The sequence below is a fragment of the Nannospalax galili genome, unplaced genomic scaffold (assembly GCF_000622305.1).
Source record: "Nannospalax galili isolate Female #2095 unplaced genomic scaffold, S.galili_v1.0 scaffold1421, whole genome shotgun sequence".
NCBI lineage: Eukaryota > Metazoa > Chordata > Mammalia > Rodentia > Spalacidae > Nannospalax > Nannospalax galili.
The window spans coordinates 209,942-230,204 of NW_008345746.1; the positions used below are offsets into that span (position 1 = coordinate 209,942).

The 20,263-nt window shown below is 49.5% G+C and overlaps 1 protein-coding gene across 4 annotated transcripts in view; it reads right to left on the reverse strand.

Moving 5' to 3' along the window:
- The window catches only part of Traf2 (TNF receptor associated factor 2), a 33,972-nt gene extending 14,154 nt beyond the window's left edge, over positions 1-19,818 (reverse strand). For 2 of the 4 annotated variants that reach the window (XM_029567739.1, XM_008841913.3), the window contains exons 1-4: positions 19,730-19,818; positions 9,217-9,435; positions 7,462-7,540; positions 7,056-7,154 (exon numbers count right to left, since the gene is read on the reverse strand). In XM_029567739.1, the coding sequence (XP_029423599.1) occupies positions 7,056-7,154; positions 7,462-7,540; positions 9,217-9,404 (366 nt within the window). In that variant the 5' untranslated portion in view covers positions 9,405-9,435; positions 19,730-19,818. Of the gene's footprint in view, positions 1-7,055; positions 7,155-7,461; positions 7,541-9,216; positions 9,436-19,670 lie in introns of all 4 variants that reach the window. The other 2 variants (XM_029567738.1, XM_008841916.3) reach the window with 2 other exon arrangements.
- Between the last annotated feature and the right edge of the window lie 445 nt (positions 19,819-20,263).

Consider the following 20,263-nt stretch of genomic DNA (forward strand, 5'->3'; position numbering starts at 1 on the left):
CCCACTTTGAGAAACCAGGGATGCCGACCCATCCATATAACTGAGCAGAGTCTCCGGGTGGGTGGTGCCTCCCCAGGACACTCACCTCTTCAACTGCATACCCAGTGCTAGGTTCCCCATGTCAGCTCCCAAGGAAGAAAGCGGGTTGTTCTGCAGCATGAAGACACACAGCAGGGCCATGCTGGGGATCTTATGTTATAGTGGAGATGTATGAAATATATGAGAGAAACATGGAGATATGTGGAAATGGCTGCCTGACTCCCAATACCTGGAGCCCTGGGTATGGTCACCTAGCAAAGGCCCAAGGTATCACAATTCCAGCCAGGCCAAGGTATTGGGAAACCATCCGGAAGCTGGTTGTTCTAAATGCACAGGATGTGAATCTGAGACCTATGCTATGAGGAGAACCAGCCGAAGGGCCAGAATGACACACAGAGACCACCCAGGAGCCCACTCACTCATCCCAACAATGGACCAAGAATGAGGCAGGGCTATGAACATGGATAAGTCTACCAAAAGGAGGGAGCCTGTGACCACAATGTGCTGTGCCTCTCCACTGACCAATGAGCACTAACATAGAGGCGCCCACCCAGTGAGCCCCAGACAGGGCGGTGAGCACAGTGAGGCTGGAGAAAGTACTCCAGGAAATTTAGGGAAGTTAGGCCTGCAGAGCAGCCCAGGGACGCACAGAAGACAGAGAGGAAGGCAAATCAGGGAGTCCAGAACCACAGTTGACTGTCTGGCCTGAGGTCGTTCTGGGCAGGGCCTCTCAGACTGTTCCAAGAACTGTCTTACTATGAGGAGTCTGCACAGAGAAGTGACAAGAGGAGCCGAGCCCCCCAAAGCCTCACTGTCAAGCTAACTAATGAAGAAAGAGGTGACAGCCACCAGTAAGGTGCCAAGAGGGTTGGGTGTGGGTTGTCTGGATATGCTTAGGGAGCCAAATGGATGTGCTGTACTGGCTAGAGCAGAGGGAAGCCAGGAAGGACCCAGGCTTTCTAGCCCTATCCACATGAGGGGTAAAGTCAGCACACAGAGGCCAAGGAGGTACCAGAACCACAGCAGCCCAGCTGAGAGAAGTGTACTGTAAGGTGAAGAGAGCAGGGCAGGGCCACCAAAGGGACCTGTTGGCCAAACTGTCTTGTCCTGTCTTCTTTCTGGTTTTGTTTTTTTTTTGTTTTTTTTTTTGTCTTTTTGAAGCAGGGTCTCCCTGTAGCCCCAGCTGTCCTGGAACTCACTATTAGACCAGGCATCCCTTGAACTCACAGAGCTCCGACGGCCTCTGCCTCCAGTGCTGGGACTACAGGCGTGCACCACCGCGCCCAGCTCATTTTGTTTTGTTTCTGTTCTTGTTTTTTTTTTTTTTAAGACAAGGTCACAGGGTGAAGTAGCACACGCCTTTGATCCCAGCACTAGAGAGAAGAAGCAGGAGGATCTCTGTGAGATTGAGGTAGTCTGTTCTATATAGCAAGTCCATGCCAGCTGGGGCTACAGGAAAACTCTATCTCAGAGGAAAAAAAAATAAAGATGATCTTATGAGGCCAGGCTGGTGGTTGTGGACTTGCTATTCTCTTGCCTCCACCCCTGAAGTCCTGGGATTACAGGCATACACCATCATACCTGGCTCCCAAGCCTTTTAATAAAAACACAGGTAAAACACATGACCCTAATCATATTAGGCACACAGGTCCGTTTAGGAAGCATGTTCACTGCAGCCACCACTGTTCATCCACAGAATCTTCATCTTCCTAAATGAAAACTTGGTCTCCATTAACAGACTCCCCAGCCCCTGGAAACATCTATGTCCCTCTCTATGGACACATGCATGCAACTGCACAGGACTGATCCCCTGTGCCTGGCTCATCTCACTGAGCACATGGAGAGGCTCTCAAGCAGATGACACAGGACCATGCTGTGGAGGACAGAAACTGTCAGGAACAAGACCCTTAGAAAAAGGTAAGTTCCTGAGGCTGAGAGACAGCCCAGTACAGGGTAGGGAGGACCCAAAGCCTGGGCCTGGTGGTAGTTCGGTTCCATGAGGATCAGGCCTGCAGCTCAGAGCTGCCTGAACAGGTGGGGTTCTAGACAAGGAAAGGAAGAGCTGGTAGAAGCAGCACCTCTAGGGCTCTCAGGAAGGCACTGCTGGTTAGAAAGTTCACCACGAATGCTGGGGCCCCCAGAGGCTGGAATAACCATACCACTAGTCTAGGCTAAGGGGCTCTGGCCCAGCCTACATGTGCTCTGCATGCCATAGTATCAAACCAAGCAAAAAGGGACCTCACAAGGAGCTATTATGCCTTCATAGGTTACAGAACATAGAACTAAAGCACAAGTGGTTAAGCTACTAAGATTTAACTTTAAAAGGTTATTCTTTATGGCCGGGCATAGTGGCACACGCCTTTAATCCCAACACTCGGGAGGCGGAGGCAGGCCTTGAACTCTGTGAGTTCAAGGCCAGCCTGAGGGAGACCATGTCTCAAAAAGACCAAAAAAAAAAAAAAAAAAAAAGGTCATTCTTTATAACTTGAGGCTGGGAGATGACTTAATAAAGTGCTTGCCACACAAGCATGAGGACCCGAGTTTAACAGCACTCCCTAACCTCCTGCCCCAGAACCCATGTAAAAAGTGGGTATGGCAAAGTCCTCTTGTAATCCCAATGCTGGGGAAACAGAGACAGGAAAATCCCTGGGGCTTGATGGCCAGCCCAGGCTCATCAGTGAGCTCCAGGCCAATGAGGAAACCCTCACTCAACAAAGTAGATGACTCCCGAGAAACAACCCACAGTTGACCTCTGGCCTCGACCTGCACGCACACACATGTGTACTGACATGAACGTAATATTACATTAACATACACACAAATAAAATAAAATACCCCTAAGGTTGCAGATATAGTAACAGAGAACCTTTGCACAAGCCCTGGATTCCAACCCCTATACTGCAAAAAAAAAAAAAATAAGAGACAAACTGATAAAGCAGCTTGCATTTGCTTTAAAGTGGTCAATAAAGGGTGAGAAAGGTTAGCGGACAGCTGGAAGGGCCGGGCCCAGGAACACCAGCGCTGACTTGCTCCTAGCCCACTGCTCAAAGTTGCTGTTTCTTTTTCGTTGTTGTCATTTGAGACAGGGTCTCTCTATGTGGCTCTAGATGGCCTGGAACTCACTATATAGACCTGGCTGGCCTTGAAATCACAAGAGACCTCCTGTCTCTGCCTCTCTGAGTGTTGGGGTTAAAGGTATACACCACCATGACTGGCCCTGCTGTTTTGTTTTTTTGAGATGGGATCATACAAAACTCAGGATGACCTCAAACTCCTGATCCTCCTGTCAAATTTCAATAATACAACTTTTCTCCTGGGCTGGGTATAGCTCAGTGGTAGAGCACATGCTTCATGTGCATGAAGCCTGGGTTCAGTGTTCTTACTGGTGCCTAAAATTCCCAGCTGAGCTCAGGGCCTGAGGATCTGAGGTTCAGCCTGAGCTGAAGCTCATCAATTAGTCTAGAGTGTCTGGCCATGGCTGTCTCTGCTTCTCTAGCACTGAGATTATAGAAGTGTACTACCATACCTGACTTTTTGACATGGACTCTGAGAGTTGAACTCAGGTCCTTAGCTCAAAGGGTTACAGGCAGCCGAAACACCTGTACCAACAGGCAGCCAGCACGAAGTTCAATTTCCCCCTCAGCCCTAACAGACACAATTCAAATAAACTGGCATTTATTCAATCAGAATTCAAATTTAACACTTCAAGCAAATGCGACCGCAATATTACAGTGAATTTCTCTTTGTCTACTTATTTACTGGTTTTTGTTTTGTTTTGTTTTGTTTTTGGTGTTTTCAAGACAGGGTCTCCCTGTAGCCCCAGCTGACCTGGAACTCACTATGTAGACCAAGCTGGCCTCAAACTCACAGAGATCCACCTGCCTCTGCCTCCCGAGTGCTGGGACTAAAGACGAGCACCACCACGCCCGGCTATTTACTAGGTTTTTTAAAACATTTTATTTTTATTTTATGTGTATGAACGTTTTGCTTGTTGTAAGTGCATAACATGTGTAAAATGCCCTGTAGGGGCCAGAAGAGGATGTCAGATTCCCTAGTACTGGAGTTATGGACAATTGTTAGCTGTCATGTGGGTGGTGGGAATCGAACCTGGGTCCTTTGCAAGACAAGCAGATTCTCTTAACTGCAGAGCCATTTCTCTAGCCCCTTATTTTTTTATTTTTTTATTTTTTTTTTGAGACAGGGTCTCACTATTTCGCCCTAGCTGTCCTAGAACTTACTACATAGACCAGGTTGGCCTCAATCTCACAGAGATCTGCCTGTCTCAGCCTCCTGAATGCTGGGATTAAAGGCATGTTCTACCACACCTGGCTGGATTTATTTTTATGTGTCTGAGTGTATTGTCTGCGTGTATGTAAGTACACCTGTGTCATGCAATGCCTACGGAGGTCAGAAGAGGGTGTCATATTCCCCGGAACTGGAATGGTTGTCAGCCACCATATGGGTGCTGGGAACTGAACCTGGGTCCTTTGTAAGAGCAGCCAGTGCTCTTAACCACTAAACTATCTCTCTCTCCAGCCCCACAACTGAATCTCTTACCATAAGATAAGACCATACTCACCTCCCTAGTGCTAGGGGCTCCCTAGTATTAGGTGTTGCCTAGTCCCTGCCTAGAAGCCTAGCCCCCATGTGTACCTACTTTCAGCCCTGCAACCTGGGGTCTCTGTGAAACTCATCTGACCAACGTTCTTTGGCAGGTAATCTAGAGACATTAGATTCTAATAGGGCTTTAAATTCAGTCTCAGAATGAAAGGCATCATCATGAAGGAAAAACAAAGCCAAAGGCTAAGTGGGATTTTTCTCCATTATTTCTTTTCCAAAGTTTCCATAATGATTAAACCACTAAAAACAGCTTTAGTTATAGTCTTAGCAGTGACAGCCAAGGATCAAAGAGATGGACAGGTAGGAGGAGGGAAATCACTTTTGGAAAGGTGGTAATAACTACACACAGAGCACAGAATATGCAATTTCTGCCCTGGCCTGTGACATTTACCACCAGTGAGAAGTTTTTTATCGATAATCAGTCACAGCAGAGCTGTGCCTGCCCTCCCATGTGACCAAACCCAACTCCTCTCAGGGACTTTCCAGAGCTCTCAAAGGGCGCAGCCAGGGACTTTCCACTCCGCATGCCTACAGGGCCACATGGCACCAGGCCCAGGGCCTGGCTGTAATCCCTGGCCCTCAGCCAGAGGCCCACAGTCACTGACCTCCTGTACCACCAGCCTGGAGGTAGCAGAGACCCCAGAGGAATCCAGAGCCCAGCACAGAGCTAGGAACTGCTATTCTACCTGCCACAGGGGTTTCTCAGACACCCTCAAGGGCAGAGACTTCACCCTCTACATTCACATCTCCCTGTACCTGCCCAGCCCCACCCCCCAAGGAAAGACCCTCAGCCTGTCACTTCCCTAGGGGCCATCGTGCTCACATAGCATTGTGCATTTCACTTTGGGAACACACTGCCAACTGTGGCTGTGGCTGACCAGGCTCTGACCCCACGCTAGAAAAGAGCTCCTCCTCTACCCAAATGCAGTCCAAAACTGCTCTCCCAGCAAAATGAAACCCAGAGCCTGAGACCACAAAGTAGTGTCAGTTGACAGAACATGGGAAGTATGGCCAGACACACATGGCAGGGCACAGGAAAGGAGACAGGGACTCTGAAACCCAATCCCACAGGACTGTTTCAGTGGGAGACCCCCAAGTTCTCTGTCTAGGTACACAGGGACCTCTCTGAAATGTAGGAAAGCAGGGTTCTGAGCAAAGAGTCCTTTACCGCTCAAAGGCATGAGGACATTTGGGATGGCATCAAGGTATCTCCCACCTTAGAAATGACAATTTGTTACCTACCAGTCACAGCACCCAGCCCCTCACACCCACCATTCTACTGTCTATCATGAATTTCACAACTTTGGGACCTCATGTGAATGGAATCCTACAGGCCCTGCCTTCCGTGCCTGGCATAGTCACTCAGCACGATGTCATCAAGGTCCATCCCTGTCATGGCAGGTACAGGCTTTCCTTCTTTTTTCTTTTTAAATTAATTAATTAATTAATTTTTTGTCTTTTTGAGACAGAGTCTCCCTGTAGCCCCAGCTGGCCTGGAACTCACTGAGATCCGCCTGCCTCTGCCTCCCAAGTGCTGGGACTACAGGTGTGCAACCACCATGCCCAGCTCAGATTTAAACTTTTTGAAGGTTGTTGTTTAAGAGAAGAATGAGGAATGGATAACTGAGTGGACTGGAGTGGCCTGGCCTAGCCACATGGCCCTTGTGATGCAGGCTTAACCGAAGATGCTGAAAGATGACATAGGCTTACACTGATGTTCGCACTACAATGGCATCATCCATTTCCATCTCTGTTCCTGGCCTTCTAGAAGCCTTTCTGTGACCACCGAACAAATGTACTCATTTCCTGGGCAATTTCCAGTGTCAACACAACATCCCTTGTGGGTATGAGACACAACATAAAATCCAACTGAACTTGGAAGCTGCAGTTTCCAACACAGGATTGGAGATCTGTTGCCTAGGCAAATATGATGCTCTCAAGGCCAATATGGCACTTGATCCTTGCACAAGGCACCTCCTATTCTTTCTTCATCTCTGGAGACAGAGCAGGAAACAGAGGCACGGAGAAAAATGCCAGGATCTATGGTGCGGTCCTGTGCTGCACTACTTCTAAAGGGTTTCAAAAAGGATATTGTTTTTAAAAAGAGATGAAACAAAACAAAACCAAGGTCTCCCTAGGCAGAACAGGCTCCCCTCAAATTCAGGATTCTCCTGCCTCAGCTTCCCAAGTGTTGGGATCACAAGCATGTCCCCACTAAGGGAACACTTTCTAAGGAGCAGTTGCCTCTTCCTCCACATACATTATTAGGCCCATCCCAGCAAGAGTAGATAGACAGCTTCCATTAAAACTTCTTTGTAGAGCAGAACCTCCCCAAAGCCCAAGGGTGGGCTTCAGCCAGGACACCTTGGCCCAGGCCTGCAGAGATGCCTCTCTACCTCGTATTCTTTCAGGGTTCCCTTCCAGGTGCATCCATCATTGGGACAGACAGCTGGCAGGCTCTCCACCTCCCTGCGAGCAGCATTATCTGGAAAGGCCTGGGAACAGGAACATCCTTGGTTTACACTTCCTCCCAGCACCCCACTGCCCACGAAGCACCATCCACGATCACAGCCCCTATCCAAACCAACCCGTGCCTCCCTCTTGGGCCAGGTCATGGAGCATGGATGACTGAGGACCAGCTCATGTCTGCACATCTACCTCTCTAAACTCTCCACATTCACATCTGCTAAGAGGCCACTTCTAGAACCTCCTAAATTCTCATTATCACCAATGTTATGAAAGGAAATTCCCAAACATTTTCCAACTCATTTTGACATTTTTAGCTCAATACAGTGTACTTACCGAACTGCTCTCTAAAATAGAAGTTCCTTCTTCATATATGCCTTCATGGACACAGGCAGCACAATTCTGAGGCCCAGAGCTAGTGGGGGCAGAGGAAGCACAAAATCCCACTGTAAAGCTTGTTCTGGAGAATAACCGACATTGTCTGCTCAGCCCACAGTCCAGCTCTGCAGCACCCGTGCTTAATGTTTCTCATTTTGATGAAACAAGCATGTCAACTGTACATTGTTTAAAGGGTTTCTAACCACAGAGAAGATTCAAACATGGAAAGGGGGATTGAGGACTTCAATGTGCAAGGCCAAGCCATTTCTTCCCTTTTTTAAAATTTATGATGCTAAGAATCTAACCTAGAGTCTCGACCCATGTCAGGCAAGTGCTTTATCACTGAGCCCCCATTCGTTCCACTTGTGAGCAAGGCACTTTGCTCACACACACCAGAAACAGCTAGGTGTGCTCATCCTCCTGACAAGTGCTGCCTCTCTTTTAGACTACTGCACAGCGACACTTGCCAGCCAATCACCTACACAACCTGCCCACCCAGAGCAGGCTAAAGAGATAAAAGCCTCACACTAAACTTTCTAGTACCCACAAACCCAACGATGATTGTTTTAAACATATGTGTCTATGTGAGTGCATGCCATGTGTGTTCAGGTGCCCAGGGAAGGTACTAGATCCCCTGAAGCTGAAGTCACAAGCAGCTGTGAGTCACCCCACATAGCTGCTGGGAATCAAACTTGGGTCCTCTGGAAGAGCAGTCAATGCTCTTAACGGCTGAGCCATCTCTCGAGCCCCAAGGATGATATCTTTTTTTGTCTTTTTGAAGCAGGGTCTCTCTGTAGCCTCAGCTATCCTGGAACTCACAATGTAGACCAGTCTGGCCTTGAACACACAGAGATCCGCCTGCCTCTGCCTCCCAAGTGCTGGGACTACAGGCATGCGCCACCATGCCCGGCTAAGAATATTTTATACACTCAACCCCACATGTCCAAAAATAGTATTCCAATATATAGTCCATGTTTTTTACTATTACTGTACGTATGTAATAATATACATATTATTACAAGTGCATACATACGTGTATGCGTGGGGAAGCCAGAGACCAATCTCAGGCGTTGTTCCTTAGGTACCGTACATCTACCTTGTTTTTCAGCATGACTTTTTACAGCATTTTTACTTGGATGGTGGGTAGCAAACTCAAGTTATGCTTGCCCAGAAAGCACCTTATCATAGAGCTATCTCCCCAGCAACACTGTTATTTGTTTTGGTGATGGTGGTGTGTGTGTGTGTGTATGTGTGTATGTGTGTTTGTGTGTATGGGTTTGGTCTTTTTGAGACAGGGTCTCCCTGTAGTCCCAGCTGGAACTCACTGTAGAACAAGCTGGATTTGCTCTCCCAGAGATCCACCTGCCTCTGACTCCTGAGTGCTGGGGTTAAAGGTGTGTGCCACCACACCTGGCTCCACTGCTGTTTTTTGAGACAGGGTCTCACAGGTCTGCAGCTGTCTTGAACTTGGTATGTGGCCAAGAATGACTTGAATTTCTTCCTGTCTCCATTTCCCCAAAGCTGGGAACCAGAATGCACCACATTTGGCTACACTCAATGTTTTTCCAACGGTAAATTTTATAATCTTGGTTTGTGCTAAGACCAAAGAAACCCAGGAGGATTTACACTGGCAATTTCTATACTAGACAGCACAATTCTAACACCAGAGCCACCCACCTGTCCCTGCCCACCCAGGCAGCATGCCACGCGCACCTGAGGATGCTGGTCAGGCAGAAGGAGCAGTAGCGGTGACCACACTGGGCCTGGAAGGGCCTCCTCAGGACATTTCTGCAAGCTGAGCACAGGTACTTGGCCTCTAACTTGGTTCCCAGGAGGTTCTTGGAGAAGCCAGGCTGTAGCAAGTCTAGGGAGCCAGGGGGGGTCACACTGGCTGCAGCCATGTGAGCTGTAACCCCCAAACACCACGAAGCCCTAAGGAAAAACACAGACCATATCACACCTCAATTTAGAACAATCCTCTGCAGAGAAAAATGAAGGTGACAGAGTTCACCAGGAGGCACAAAGTGAGAGGCCTGAGTCAAAAAAGGATCTTAGGAAACAGGACTTTAGAGTTCTGGGAAGTCTACACTAGTCAAATCTGCTACAATGCAGGAAGAAAGGCTCGGCAAAGGTGAGAGGAGACCCACTGGCACCAGGAGCACCAACTCGAGGGCTTGCGGCCTACTGGCATCAGTCCTGGCTGCAGCACTTCTGGCTGATAACAGTCAGCATCCTCCATCCTGTGCTCATGGTTCTTACAATAAGCATGTTTTAAGATGCTTCTAAAACACAGTACCCATCTGCCAGTTCCTTGGATCCTAGACAGCACCCTGGAGATGGCCATGTCTGGGCAAGGAACACAATCAGTATGGCACTAGTCCATGTGCTGTGGCATCAGTTCTCTATGTAGTACACACAAGCCCACAGCCTGCAGAGCTCCTCTTCATTCCAGCTCAGTGCTGGCACCTGTCATCCTTACCAAGTTGCTTCACTGAAAATCATCTATCTGCTGCTTATTCCTCTTGCCTCTTCTAAGCACCACCATGTCTACAGAACCACCTCTGCCGTGGACTTCTGTTCTCCCTCTGCCCCAGACTCCTCCCTCCTTCATCAGCACAGAAGTCTCTACTGAGCTCCATCTCAACTCCCTGAGTAATCACAGCAGGCTTCCTTCTTCCCTACCTCCCCACTCAGAGCCTTGAGAGCCTTCACACTCAGGCTGAAGCATAAGTGAAGATGCCAGGTTTCTTTTCAAAGATGCAACCTTAGGGGACTAGAGGATGGCTCAGCAGTTAAGAGTACTGGCTGCTCTCACAGAGAACCCAGGTTTGATTCTAATAACTGTCTGTAACTCCAGTTCCAGGGGACCCAACACCCTCTTCTGGCCTCTGTGAGCACTGCAAGCATCTGGTACACTTACATACATACATTCAAGCGAAACACTGATACACATAAAATAAAAATAGCTTTTTCTAAAGACACTAACCCTGCCTTGGATTTGGCAGCAACCCTCATCAGCTCTCAAGGGTGCCAGAACTCTTCCACACTGAACAAGGGGAACAGAAAGGACAACCAGCCACTATCTCCATATCATGGTCTTGGCCATTCTCTCTGTATCACATCCACTCCTTGCCCCTTCACTAAACTGTGAAGCCTGAGGACAGACATCTTGGATCTCCTGGCTGAAGTTAGGTTAGTGTACACATGACAGACAGACAAGAGCACAGGAACTCCCAAGCTGATGCCCAGGAGAACACAACTGGATGGTAACATGGGTGTGGAGAGGACTACACTTCCCCAAGTTCCAGCACAATACCCCTAAGGCTGCCTATGGCCTCTCACACTTGGCTGGCCAGTCAGGCTGCTATCCAGAGCACAGCATCACCTGGTGCCAACCTCCTTACTATATTCCATCCCCAAAGCAGGCTGGGGCTAGCTAGTAACCATACTCTCTCCCAACCAGGGTTCCTTAGAGCCTGGCAACAAGGATGTGGGCAAAGGGCTGGCTCTCATCAGAAGAGAAGGCTTGTCCCAGTAAAGACAAGAAAGCACAGGGGAAAGGGGTGAGGAGTGGGAGGGCACAAGCATACCAATGTCACTATAGCCAAGGAGGGGCTCAGATCCAGAAACTGAGCTCCAGGAAGGAGTCGGTTATGTGCCCTGAGACGCAGATTAGGTAGTGTCTGGTGTCTGAAATGTGCTGAAGGGACTGGGAAGGCAGAGGGGCTATAGGTAGCACAGAGAAGCCACCTCCCAAGGGTCCACTCTTCCCAGAAAAACCTCAGTCTTATTTTATTTAATTAACAAATCACCTCCTAGAACCATTCCCACATTGAAGTTCCAGATGCAATTCCCCTGCTGCAGGAACAGCAGCAGCACTGGCTGCCTCGTGTCTGAGCAGCAGCCCAACAGGGCCTTGCTGGCCCACGAGCCTTAAGGCATTCACATCCAGGCCTAAGCAAAGCCCTATTCGGCAGTCAAAGCAGCAGTAGAAGGCTGTGGTGAGGAAAATGGAATGTTGGGTGGTCCGATGCCACAGTGTGGGTCCCCTACTCCTAAGACTGCTGACCTGAGAAAATGACTGAACTGCAACAGCAGGCCCAGTGACTGGCCCATCAGCCAAGGACCCCCTCCCCTCTGTCCCCTACACCCTGGTGGTCTCCCTGAACGTGGTCTCATCATCTCAGGGATACTGGATGCGCACCATCAAACCCAGAAGGCTCTGTCTGAGTCTGCTCCTTACTCAACCCTTGGCTGACTCTGTCAGCTCTGCCTCCACTCACAGACACCTGCCCTCTATTCTCCTTCACACCAATACCATGGCAACCTCACCCAGTGTCCAGCTACACTGTGAAGAAAACTAACTGCAGGATCTCTACACTGACTGTGCCTGACCCCACCCCTTCCCTTTGCCCGCCCCCAACACTCCAGCCTAGGGCCCTTCTTTCAAATGCACTGTCATTTGTGTCCTCTTGGCACTTAGGTGCTTGTAGTCCCAAGAGACCACTGAGTGACTCACGCACTAATAGGACATGCCTGGATACACACCAGCATGGCCTTTCAAAGCAAAGTAGCTCATTATAAAAATGATCATTTGACTTATGAGCAGCTTACTATTCCTTCAAGCGCATCTCAATTCTGATTACACATATTGAAATAACCCTACACCATGCATCATGAACAGCTGTCACCTGCCATCATCTGTTCATTCAACAAATGCTTTCAGACGCCAGGCGCCAGTGTGGCTGGTCCCCATGAACCAACCCTTGGCAACTCAGAGGGTGTTAAGTCCAGGAGTGAGAGTCCACTGGGACAAAGCCCAACAGCCTGCAGAGCTCACAGCAAATACCTCTACAATGTCCATAAGTCTCAAAGAGGAAAGATTTCACCTGTGCATCTATACAACTAGACAGTCCAAGCAGGGAGCACTTCAACTCAGAACACTTGAGGCCTAGGACAGGCACCCATAACTGCTGTAGTACAAACAGCAAGTCCTCTCCTGGTTCACCCCTAGCAACACACTACACACAGCTGCCTCCTAAGCAGTACACTGACCCTACACACTGATGTGAGTTCTCTACAAAAGAGGCACAGCCACTTCCAAGGCTATGACTCCTGAAGGGGACCTGCACAGGGCACCGAGAAGAGCTGTTCTATTGTCCTAGGCAGATCCAACACTGGAGGACCAAGACAAGGATACTGGGTAGTCCTTTGCCCATGGGACACAGCTCACACATGCCCACCTAACGTTGTGTCCCTCTCTCTGAGGCGGAGGCATTGCATCACAGGTTGTTGCTCCGGTTGGCAGCAAATCTAAAGGAATATTCTGGAAAGGTTGGGCATAGAGGCTCACATCTATAGTCCCATTTACTTGGAGGCTACGGGAAGAAGTGCTTGAGCCAAGGAGCTTGAGGACAGCCTGAGCAGCACAGTGAAACACCACGTCCCAAACAAACAAAAATCCTGCTGGCACAAAAGACAACAAAAAGACAAGCAAGTAGGAAAGGACTTTACAAGGAGGAGGAAATGATGACGGGAGACAGGTAAGAGGGTGGGAGGGGGTCAGAGTGCATTATATGCACGTATCAAAGAACAAATTCAACCAATTTTTAAAGCATAGTTAAACCTAAAAAAGAAAAATAATACCATGGGGCTGGAGAGATGGCTCAGCAGTTAAGAGCACTGGCTGCTCTTGCAGAGGACCCAGGTTCAATTCCCAGCACCCACATTGCAGCTACAAACCATCCTTAACTCCAGGTCCAGGGGCATCTGATGCCCTCTTCTGACCACGGCATTGCAGGACACAGGTGTACTCACATACATGCAGGCAATACACTCATCACTCATACACATTAAATAATAATAATAATACCAGCTGGGTGTGGTGGCACAGCACTCAGGAGCCTGAGACATGAGGAGCACAAGTTTGAGACCAGTGCAGGCTACAGAGTTAAAACCATGTCTCAAAAAAATTTTTATAAGTTGGGGCCAGTAAGATGGCTTGGCTGGTAAAGGCACTTGCTATGAAAGCCTAACAACTTGAGTTAAAACCCCAGAACCCATGTGGTAGGTGAGAACTCCACAAAACTGTCCTCTGACACACATGCAATGACATGTACCCATACATCCACACACAGTATATAGTTTTTTAAAGGCTATTAACAGTAGGGCCTTAACCTCTGCATCTACCCTCCTTCTGGATATGACCCTCAGCAATCTCAGAGGCACTGCCTCATTGACCATCAGTGCAGCAACAGGCACCATTACTGCTGCTTTTGGAGAACCCCAGAATCAGAGCAGTTACTAGCTAACATCCAGTAATCAAAGGCTCCAAGACTGCACTGGTGCCCACACTACACTCCAGGGTTCTTAGTGATAAAAGGCCTCCTTAAACTTGGATTTGAGTCTGATTTGTAAATACATCTTATCTTTTAGGATTGTTCTAAGGGTCACCATGAAGACTCAAAAGTGTTGTGCCCAAACAGAACAAGACCCTCCCACTAAACCCAATGAGCCCACAGGCTCTTAGTAGAACCCATGCCACACCTCTGGCTCCAGCAGGCTCTCAGAGGCCTGGCCTGTACAGCCTCCTACAGGGCACTGCCCAGGCACCTCTGCCCCTAAATGGCCAGTTACCAGCCCCAAACAGACACAAGCAATGGCCAGGTGGCACAGGCAGCTCCCAAGCCTTTCACATACACACTAAGATGAGAAGCCAGATGATCATAGCATCCGGTTTGGGACCAAACACACTGTGACTCTACAGGTTCCACAACAGTGTTACTGAACATCACAACTCTACCAGGTCAGCCAGCTATGAACAAAGCTGACACCTACTCAGTCATCCATCCAGGTGTGCAAGTATGGATTCTCAGGCCAGTACCCCTAACTTCATTTATTCCAGACATAAGCTATGCAGGGAACAATTCTAGTTATAGAGTTCAGGGATGGGCAGAAGGGGTCTGTAACCATTTAGACTCATAACCTTGTGGGGGATGGGGGGTCAATTTTGCAAGAGACAAGAGAAGGCCTTCAGGGGTACCTGAAGCAATACATACATAAACACATGTGCACAGAAGCATAAAGTGGAGTTTCTAAAGAGGATGAAAATGTAATCATCAAGCCAGGCGTGGTGGCGCACACCTTTAATCCCAGCACTTGGGAGGTAGAGGCAGGTGGATCTCTGCGAGTTCAAGGCCAGCCTGGTCTACACAGTGAGTTCCAGGCCAGCTGGGGCTCCTGGGAGACTCTGTCTCAAACAAAGGCCAAAAAAAAAAAAAAGTAATCACCAAATACCCATGCATGTCTCTTCAATCTCTTATTTTAAAAAAATGACAGAGGGCTAGAGAAATGGCTCAGCAGTTAAGAGTATTTGCTGTTCTTCTGGAGGACCTGGGTTTAGTTCCCAGCAGCCACATGGAAGCTAACAACCAGTTCCAAGGGATCTAATGTCTTCTTCTAGCATCTGCAGGCACTGCATGCACGTGGTATACTAACATACATGCAGGCAAAACATTTATACATATAAAGTACAAATAAATCAAATTTTAAAAATTTTTCTGTTATTGTTCTTTGAGACATGGTCTCCCTATAGCCCCAGCTAGCCTGGAACTTACTATGTAGACCAGGATGGCCTCAATCTCACAGAGATCTGCTTGCCTTTGCCTCTCAAGTGCTAGGAATAATGCTGTATACCACCACGCCTGGCTTTTAAAAAAATAAAAAACAGCCGGGCGTGGTGGCACAGGCCTTTAATCCCAGCATTCGGGAGGCGGAGGCAGGTGGATCTCTGTGAGTTCAAGGCCAGCCTGGTCTACATAGTGAGTTCCAGGATAGCTGGGGCTACAGGGAGACCCTGTCTCAAAAAAGACCAAAAAAAAATTTTTTTAATTAAAAAAAATAAATAAAATAAAAAACAGAAATGACAGAGAACCTAAGGGCAGGTTTTAATTTATTTTTTGAGACATTCTATGTAGCCCAGGCTAGCCTCTAATTTGTGATCCCCCTGCTTCAGTCTCCCATGCCTGGCAACAACAAGTTTAGAAGTACTAAACAGACAGACACACACACACAGGATAATGCGGGGCTGGGACACCTGGCTACTGCTTTGCTCCTTCCCTTTCCCCTCCCTAAGTGGAATCCAGCTGTATATTCCCTTTACAAGGACAGTTCCAGTCTTGGTCCTGGGGACCACTGTCCAGAAGGAAGGGGTGATGCTCCCCTAACAGAGTACCAACACCCTGAACGGGCTGAAATCTGGCAGATAAAATCCAGTATTATGAATCTGATGTGTAAACCAAGTTTGGTGGCACTGGTAAACAACTCTCAAATAGGCAGGCCAAATGTTATAAAAACATGGTCCAAGCTGGGCGTGGTGGGGCACGCCTGCAGTCCCAGCACTTGGGGAGGCAGAGGCAGGCGGCTGTCTTGTGAGTTCAAAGGCCAGCCTGGTCTACATAGTGAGCTGCAGGACAGCTGGGGCTATAGGGAGACCTTGTCTCAAAAAGACCCAAAAAAAAAAAACAAAACAAAACCATGGTCCAAACCATGACACCAAAGCAGACACAGCACAGCCTGGCCATGGAAGGTGGGAGGAGGTCCCCGTGTATTTGGGTATCTAGCAGACACTAGTTGGCTAGAGATTTAAGCCTCACCAATTCATGGTTCAACCCACAGCCTTCTACTGCTTCACACAATGGTGGGACTCCACATGAGTCCATCTGGTTGTATCATTCTAACAAATAAGACCATTGGAGTAAGCGGTAAGAGCTTTGATTACTACACAGTAATGAGTATGAGACACCTCAAATACTAGAAATTCACTTCAAAATTATTTGATACTTAATCCCATCTTTTTTCTGGCTCAACATAATATGAAATAGAAGCCTGTATCAACTTGAACACCTGACAATTGTTTCTATGAAATCACAAGAAGCAAAATCTTTAGGGAAAAGGACCTCTCTCCTGAAGTGTTTGCTGATATCTATTCAGGCAATCAGTAAATCTCTTATTAAAAATCAAGGTCATGGGCTGGGGCTGGAGAGATGGTTCAGCAGTTTAAGAACACTGGTTGTTCTTGTAGAAGACCCAGGTTCGAATCCCAGCACCCACATGGCAGCTAACAACTGTCCGTAAGTCCAGTCCCAGGGGATCCGACAACCTCCGTGGGCATTGCATGAACCGGGTGCACTAACCTACATGCAAGCAACACACGCATATGCATTTAAAAAAATTTTTTTTAAAGTCAGGGTCATGGGCATGACGTGTTACATGCCTTTAATCTTAGCACTCGGGAGGCAGAGGCGGTGAATCTCTGTGAGATCAAGGCTAGCCTGGTCTACATAGCAGTTCCAGGCGTTAGGGCTACAGGGAGACTCTGCCTAAAAACAAAAACAAAAGCGAAAAACAAAACACTAGGGTCACCAGTAAAGAACTTAAACTGAGATCGTGATTCTGTGCTTTCAGTACATATGGCCACACTACAGGATCTTAACCATGAAAGCTAACGCTGCCCCCACTCCAGCTGTCTTCCCAGCATGTCCTTCCATGACACCACTCCTTAAACCTCCACCATGTCCATTTTGATGCAGTCTCAACCCAAGAGCCTGGCTGTCGGAAGGCAGGAGTACAGAGCTACAGAGAAACGAGGGTACCAGGCCTTGATATTCTCTCCTGTCTGCTCCCAGGACTGCAGGTCCACGGACAGCAGCAGCTACATCAATAACCACAGTCCAAAATTCAGCTTGCTCTGATGCACAGCACAAAGCTCCCTTCTGGAATGCAACCAGGCCAGCCTGTGCCATACTTACATCCTTCCCCAACCCATGACCTCTGTTCCAAACAAGAGCGTCCTAACCCTAGGATGTATGCCAGATGTCCCAACTCAAAAGTCCTTAACTTTTTCCCCACTCCCTTAAGAGCTACTCCATCACAGCTAGGCACCCACCTAAATCCCAGTCTACCCCAAATGCCAACTCCCATTAGCCACCTGGGTCGCAGGCCCTGGGGACAGGGCCAGCATCCACTGTGCCACCTCCTCCTCATTGGACAGGAGTAGGCAAAGTATGACAGTGACGTGATGAATGCCCAGTAAGGCATCCAACCCAGGTAGAGCCTTCACCCTCTCTGTAAAGGGAGCAGGGCCAGTAAACAAGGAGAACAGGTGTACAGCTTGAGCCTTGAAGCTGCGTGTCTATACTTGGCATAACCTGAGGGCCATGTGGGCAATTCTTTCTAGTTTGTTTTTGTTTTTGTTTTTGGTTTTTTTTTGCCCCAGGCCATCTTGTCCACATCTGTACAAGCTTGGGACTTCCTCCCATGGAATCCACCTGCCATACCATACTTAGAATTCATGTATCAACCACTCAGGAGGTAGGGAGCTGGCATCCCACCATCAAAAAATAAGCCCTTGAGCCAGGCATAGTGGTGCACGCCTTTAATCCCAGCATTCAGGAGGCAGAGGCAGGGGGACCTCTGTGAGTTCAAGGCCAATCTGGTCTACATAGTGAGTTCCAGGCCAGCTGGGGCTACAGGAGACCCTGTCTCAAAAAAAGACAAAAAAAAAAGTAAGCCTGAACAGCAGAGATGACAGGCAGGAAGCAGTCCTTCTAAGAAGGCTTCTCCAAGTGACTGCTACACTTCCACTCTGCACTGCAGTCACAGGGAGACAGTCACAGGTGCCAGGACCACATCTGAGTCTAGTCCAGATTCCTCAGGAAAGAGGGCAGGAGCCTGGAAGCCAGGGAGGTCAGGGTGTACACACAGCCCTCACCCTACTCCCTGCACAGACCTTTCCAGGCTCCCACCAGCCCTGTCAGGTATACAGGAGTGGTGGAGGTGCTCCATGGACCTGCAGTGGCAGGGGTCAATAAAGAGGGCAGCAGGTGCAGACTAGGAGGTCCCAGGAAAAGGAATAGCAAATTCAGAAGGCCCTCCCCCTCACAAGCCTGCTTCACAGGCAGGGGCCACCTGCTCAGACAATTGGTGAGCTTTCCTGGTCAATGCTGTAAGATGCAAAGTGTGCAGCAATAAAGCTATTTTTAAAAAGTAAGACCCGGCGTTGGAGAGATGGCTCAGCGGTTAAGAGCATTGACTGCTCTTGCAGAAGACCCTGGTTCGATTCCCAGCATCCATATGGCAGCCAACAAGCATCGGTAACTCAGTTCTAGGGGATCCGACACCTTCTTCTGACCTCCGGGGGCACTGCACGACACGGATACACTTACAAACATGTAGGCAATACACTCATACACATAAAAATAAAAGTAAAAATAATAAAATGTTTTCTTTTAAAAAGTAAGACTCAAACACCACATTGGGTTTGGTTGGGGCCCCCACCTAAAAACAGTAACTCTGGATCCCTAAATACCACTTTTCTCAAGAGTGAGGTGTGGCTAGTAACAGACAGGGGACACAGAGGCAACAAGGTATGACCTCTTAGGGGGATGGTAGCCTAGCGAGCTTCGCACAAGTCATCAATGAATGGACCTTGCTGTGTCCAAAGCACTGAACGGTTTCTAAGTCCCCCAACTCTCACCCCTCCGTGCAGCTGCCTTCTCCCACTTAGGGGCCTCCTGGGTATTTGGCACTGGGGTTCCATCCAGTCTTATGTGCATACTTGGAATCAACTTCCAAAGGGCCCTGGGATCGGACCTCTACCCTGACATTTAACCCCCCACTCCCACCCCGCGCATCAAGATAGCTTCCAGGGAAACTGGGGGTCCTGGGTGACATAGAGGGGAGACCTCCAAAGAGGGCAATAGGGCAGATTGGTGACCAACGGAAACTGAGGGCTCTTCGGGAGCTCCGAGGAGGGGTGTGCCACAGTCAGAGGAGGCACCAGGTATCCACACCACAGTCCCCATCGCGGTCAAAGCGGGGGCTGAGATGCCCTGGGCCCAGTGAGTCACGGGTGGGATTCGTAGGCCCCACAGCCGTGATCCCGGCCTCATGATTCCGGGCTGTAGACCCCCGAACCGAGACTGGACACCAAGACTCCCGGCCGCCGAACCATCCGGCCCGGCCACCGCGGCCGCCGGCGCCGCCAACTTTCCCGCCGCCCCCACCTCGCCAACTTTCAGTTTCCGGCTCGACGGCTCCAAGGAATCCCCTCAGACGGCGGCGGCCCCGCGCCTGACCCCCGCCAGCCCGCCATTCCGACCCCGCACCTGACCCTGCTCGACCCCCGCGCGGGACCCGACCCCGACCCAGCTCCGCGTAGCCTCACCCAACGGTCTCCGCGCGCCCGGAACTCCGCGCCCTCCGGGACACCGCCCCCGCTGCTGTTGGCCGCACAACCCTCCTGACGGACAGACGTTGGAGCCTACCAGGAGTGTGCCTGGAGCCATAGCGGGCAGCGATTGGTCAAACTCGGAGCCTCGGGCCCGCCTCCTAACGGACAGACGCAGGAGCCTACCAGTAGTGCACTGGGAGCCGCAGCGGGCGGCGATTGGTTGGAGCCGCGGCGCTGTGCGGCGCTTGTGGGGGGGCGGGGTCTGTCTGGGGCTGCGGTGCCGGGTGGGGCCTCCGACGCGGCTCTCGGGAGAGTTTCGCGCTGCGTTCCCGGTGTTCGCTGAGGTGCGATCTCCCAGGCAGGGGCCGTGAGCCGTCTGTGTTGTGCACCATGACCGTTCAAGTGGTGACTTTCGGGAATGGATTGGGGTGAGGCAGGCTCTCGGGAACCCAGGCTGGCCTGAAATTCACTATTTAGCTCAGGCTGTCCTCGAACTCGTGACAGTCCTGCCTCACCTTCGCTGGACTT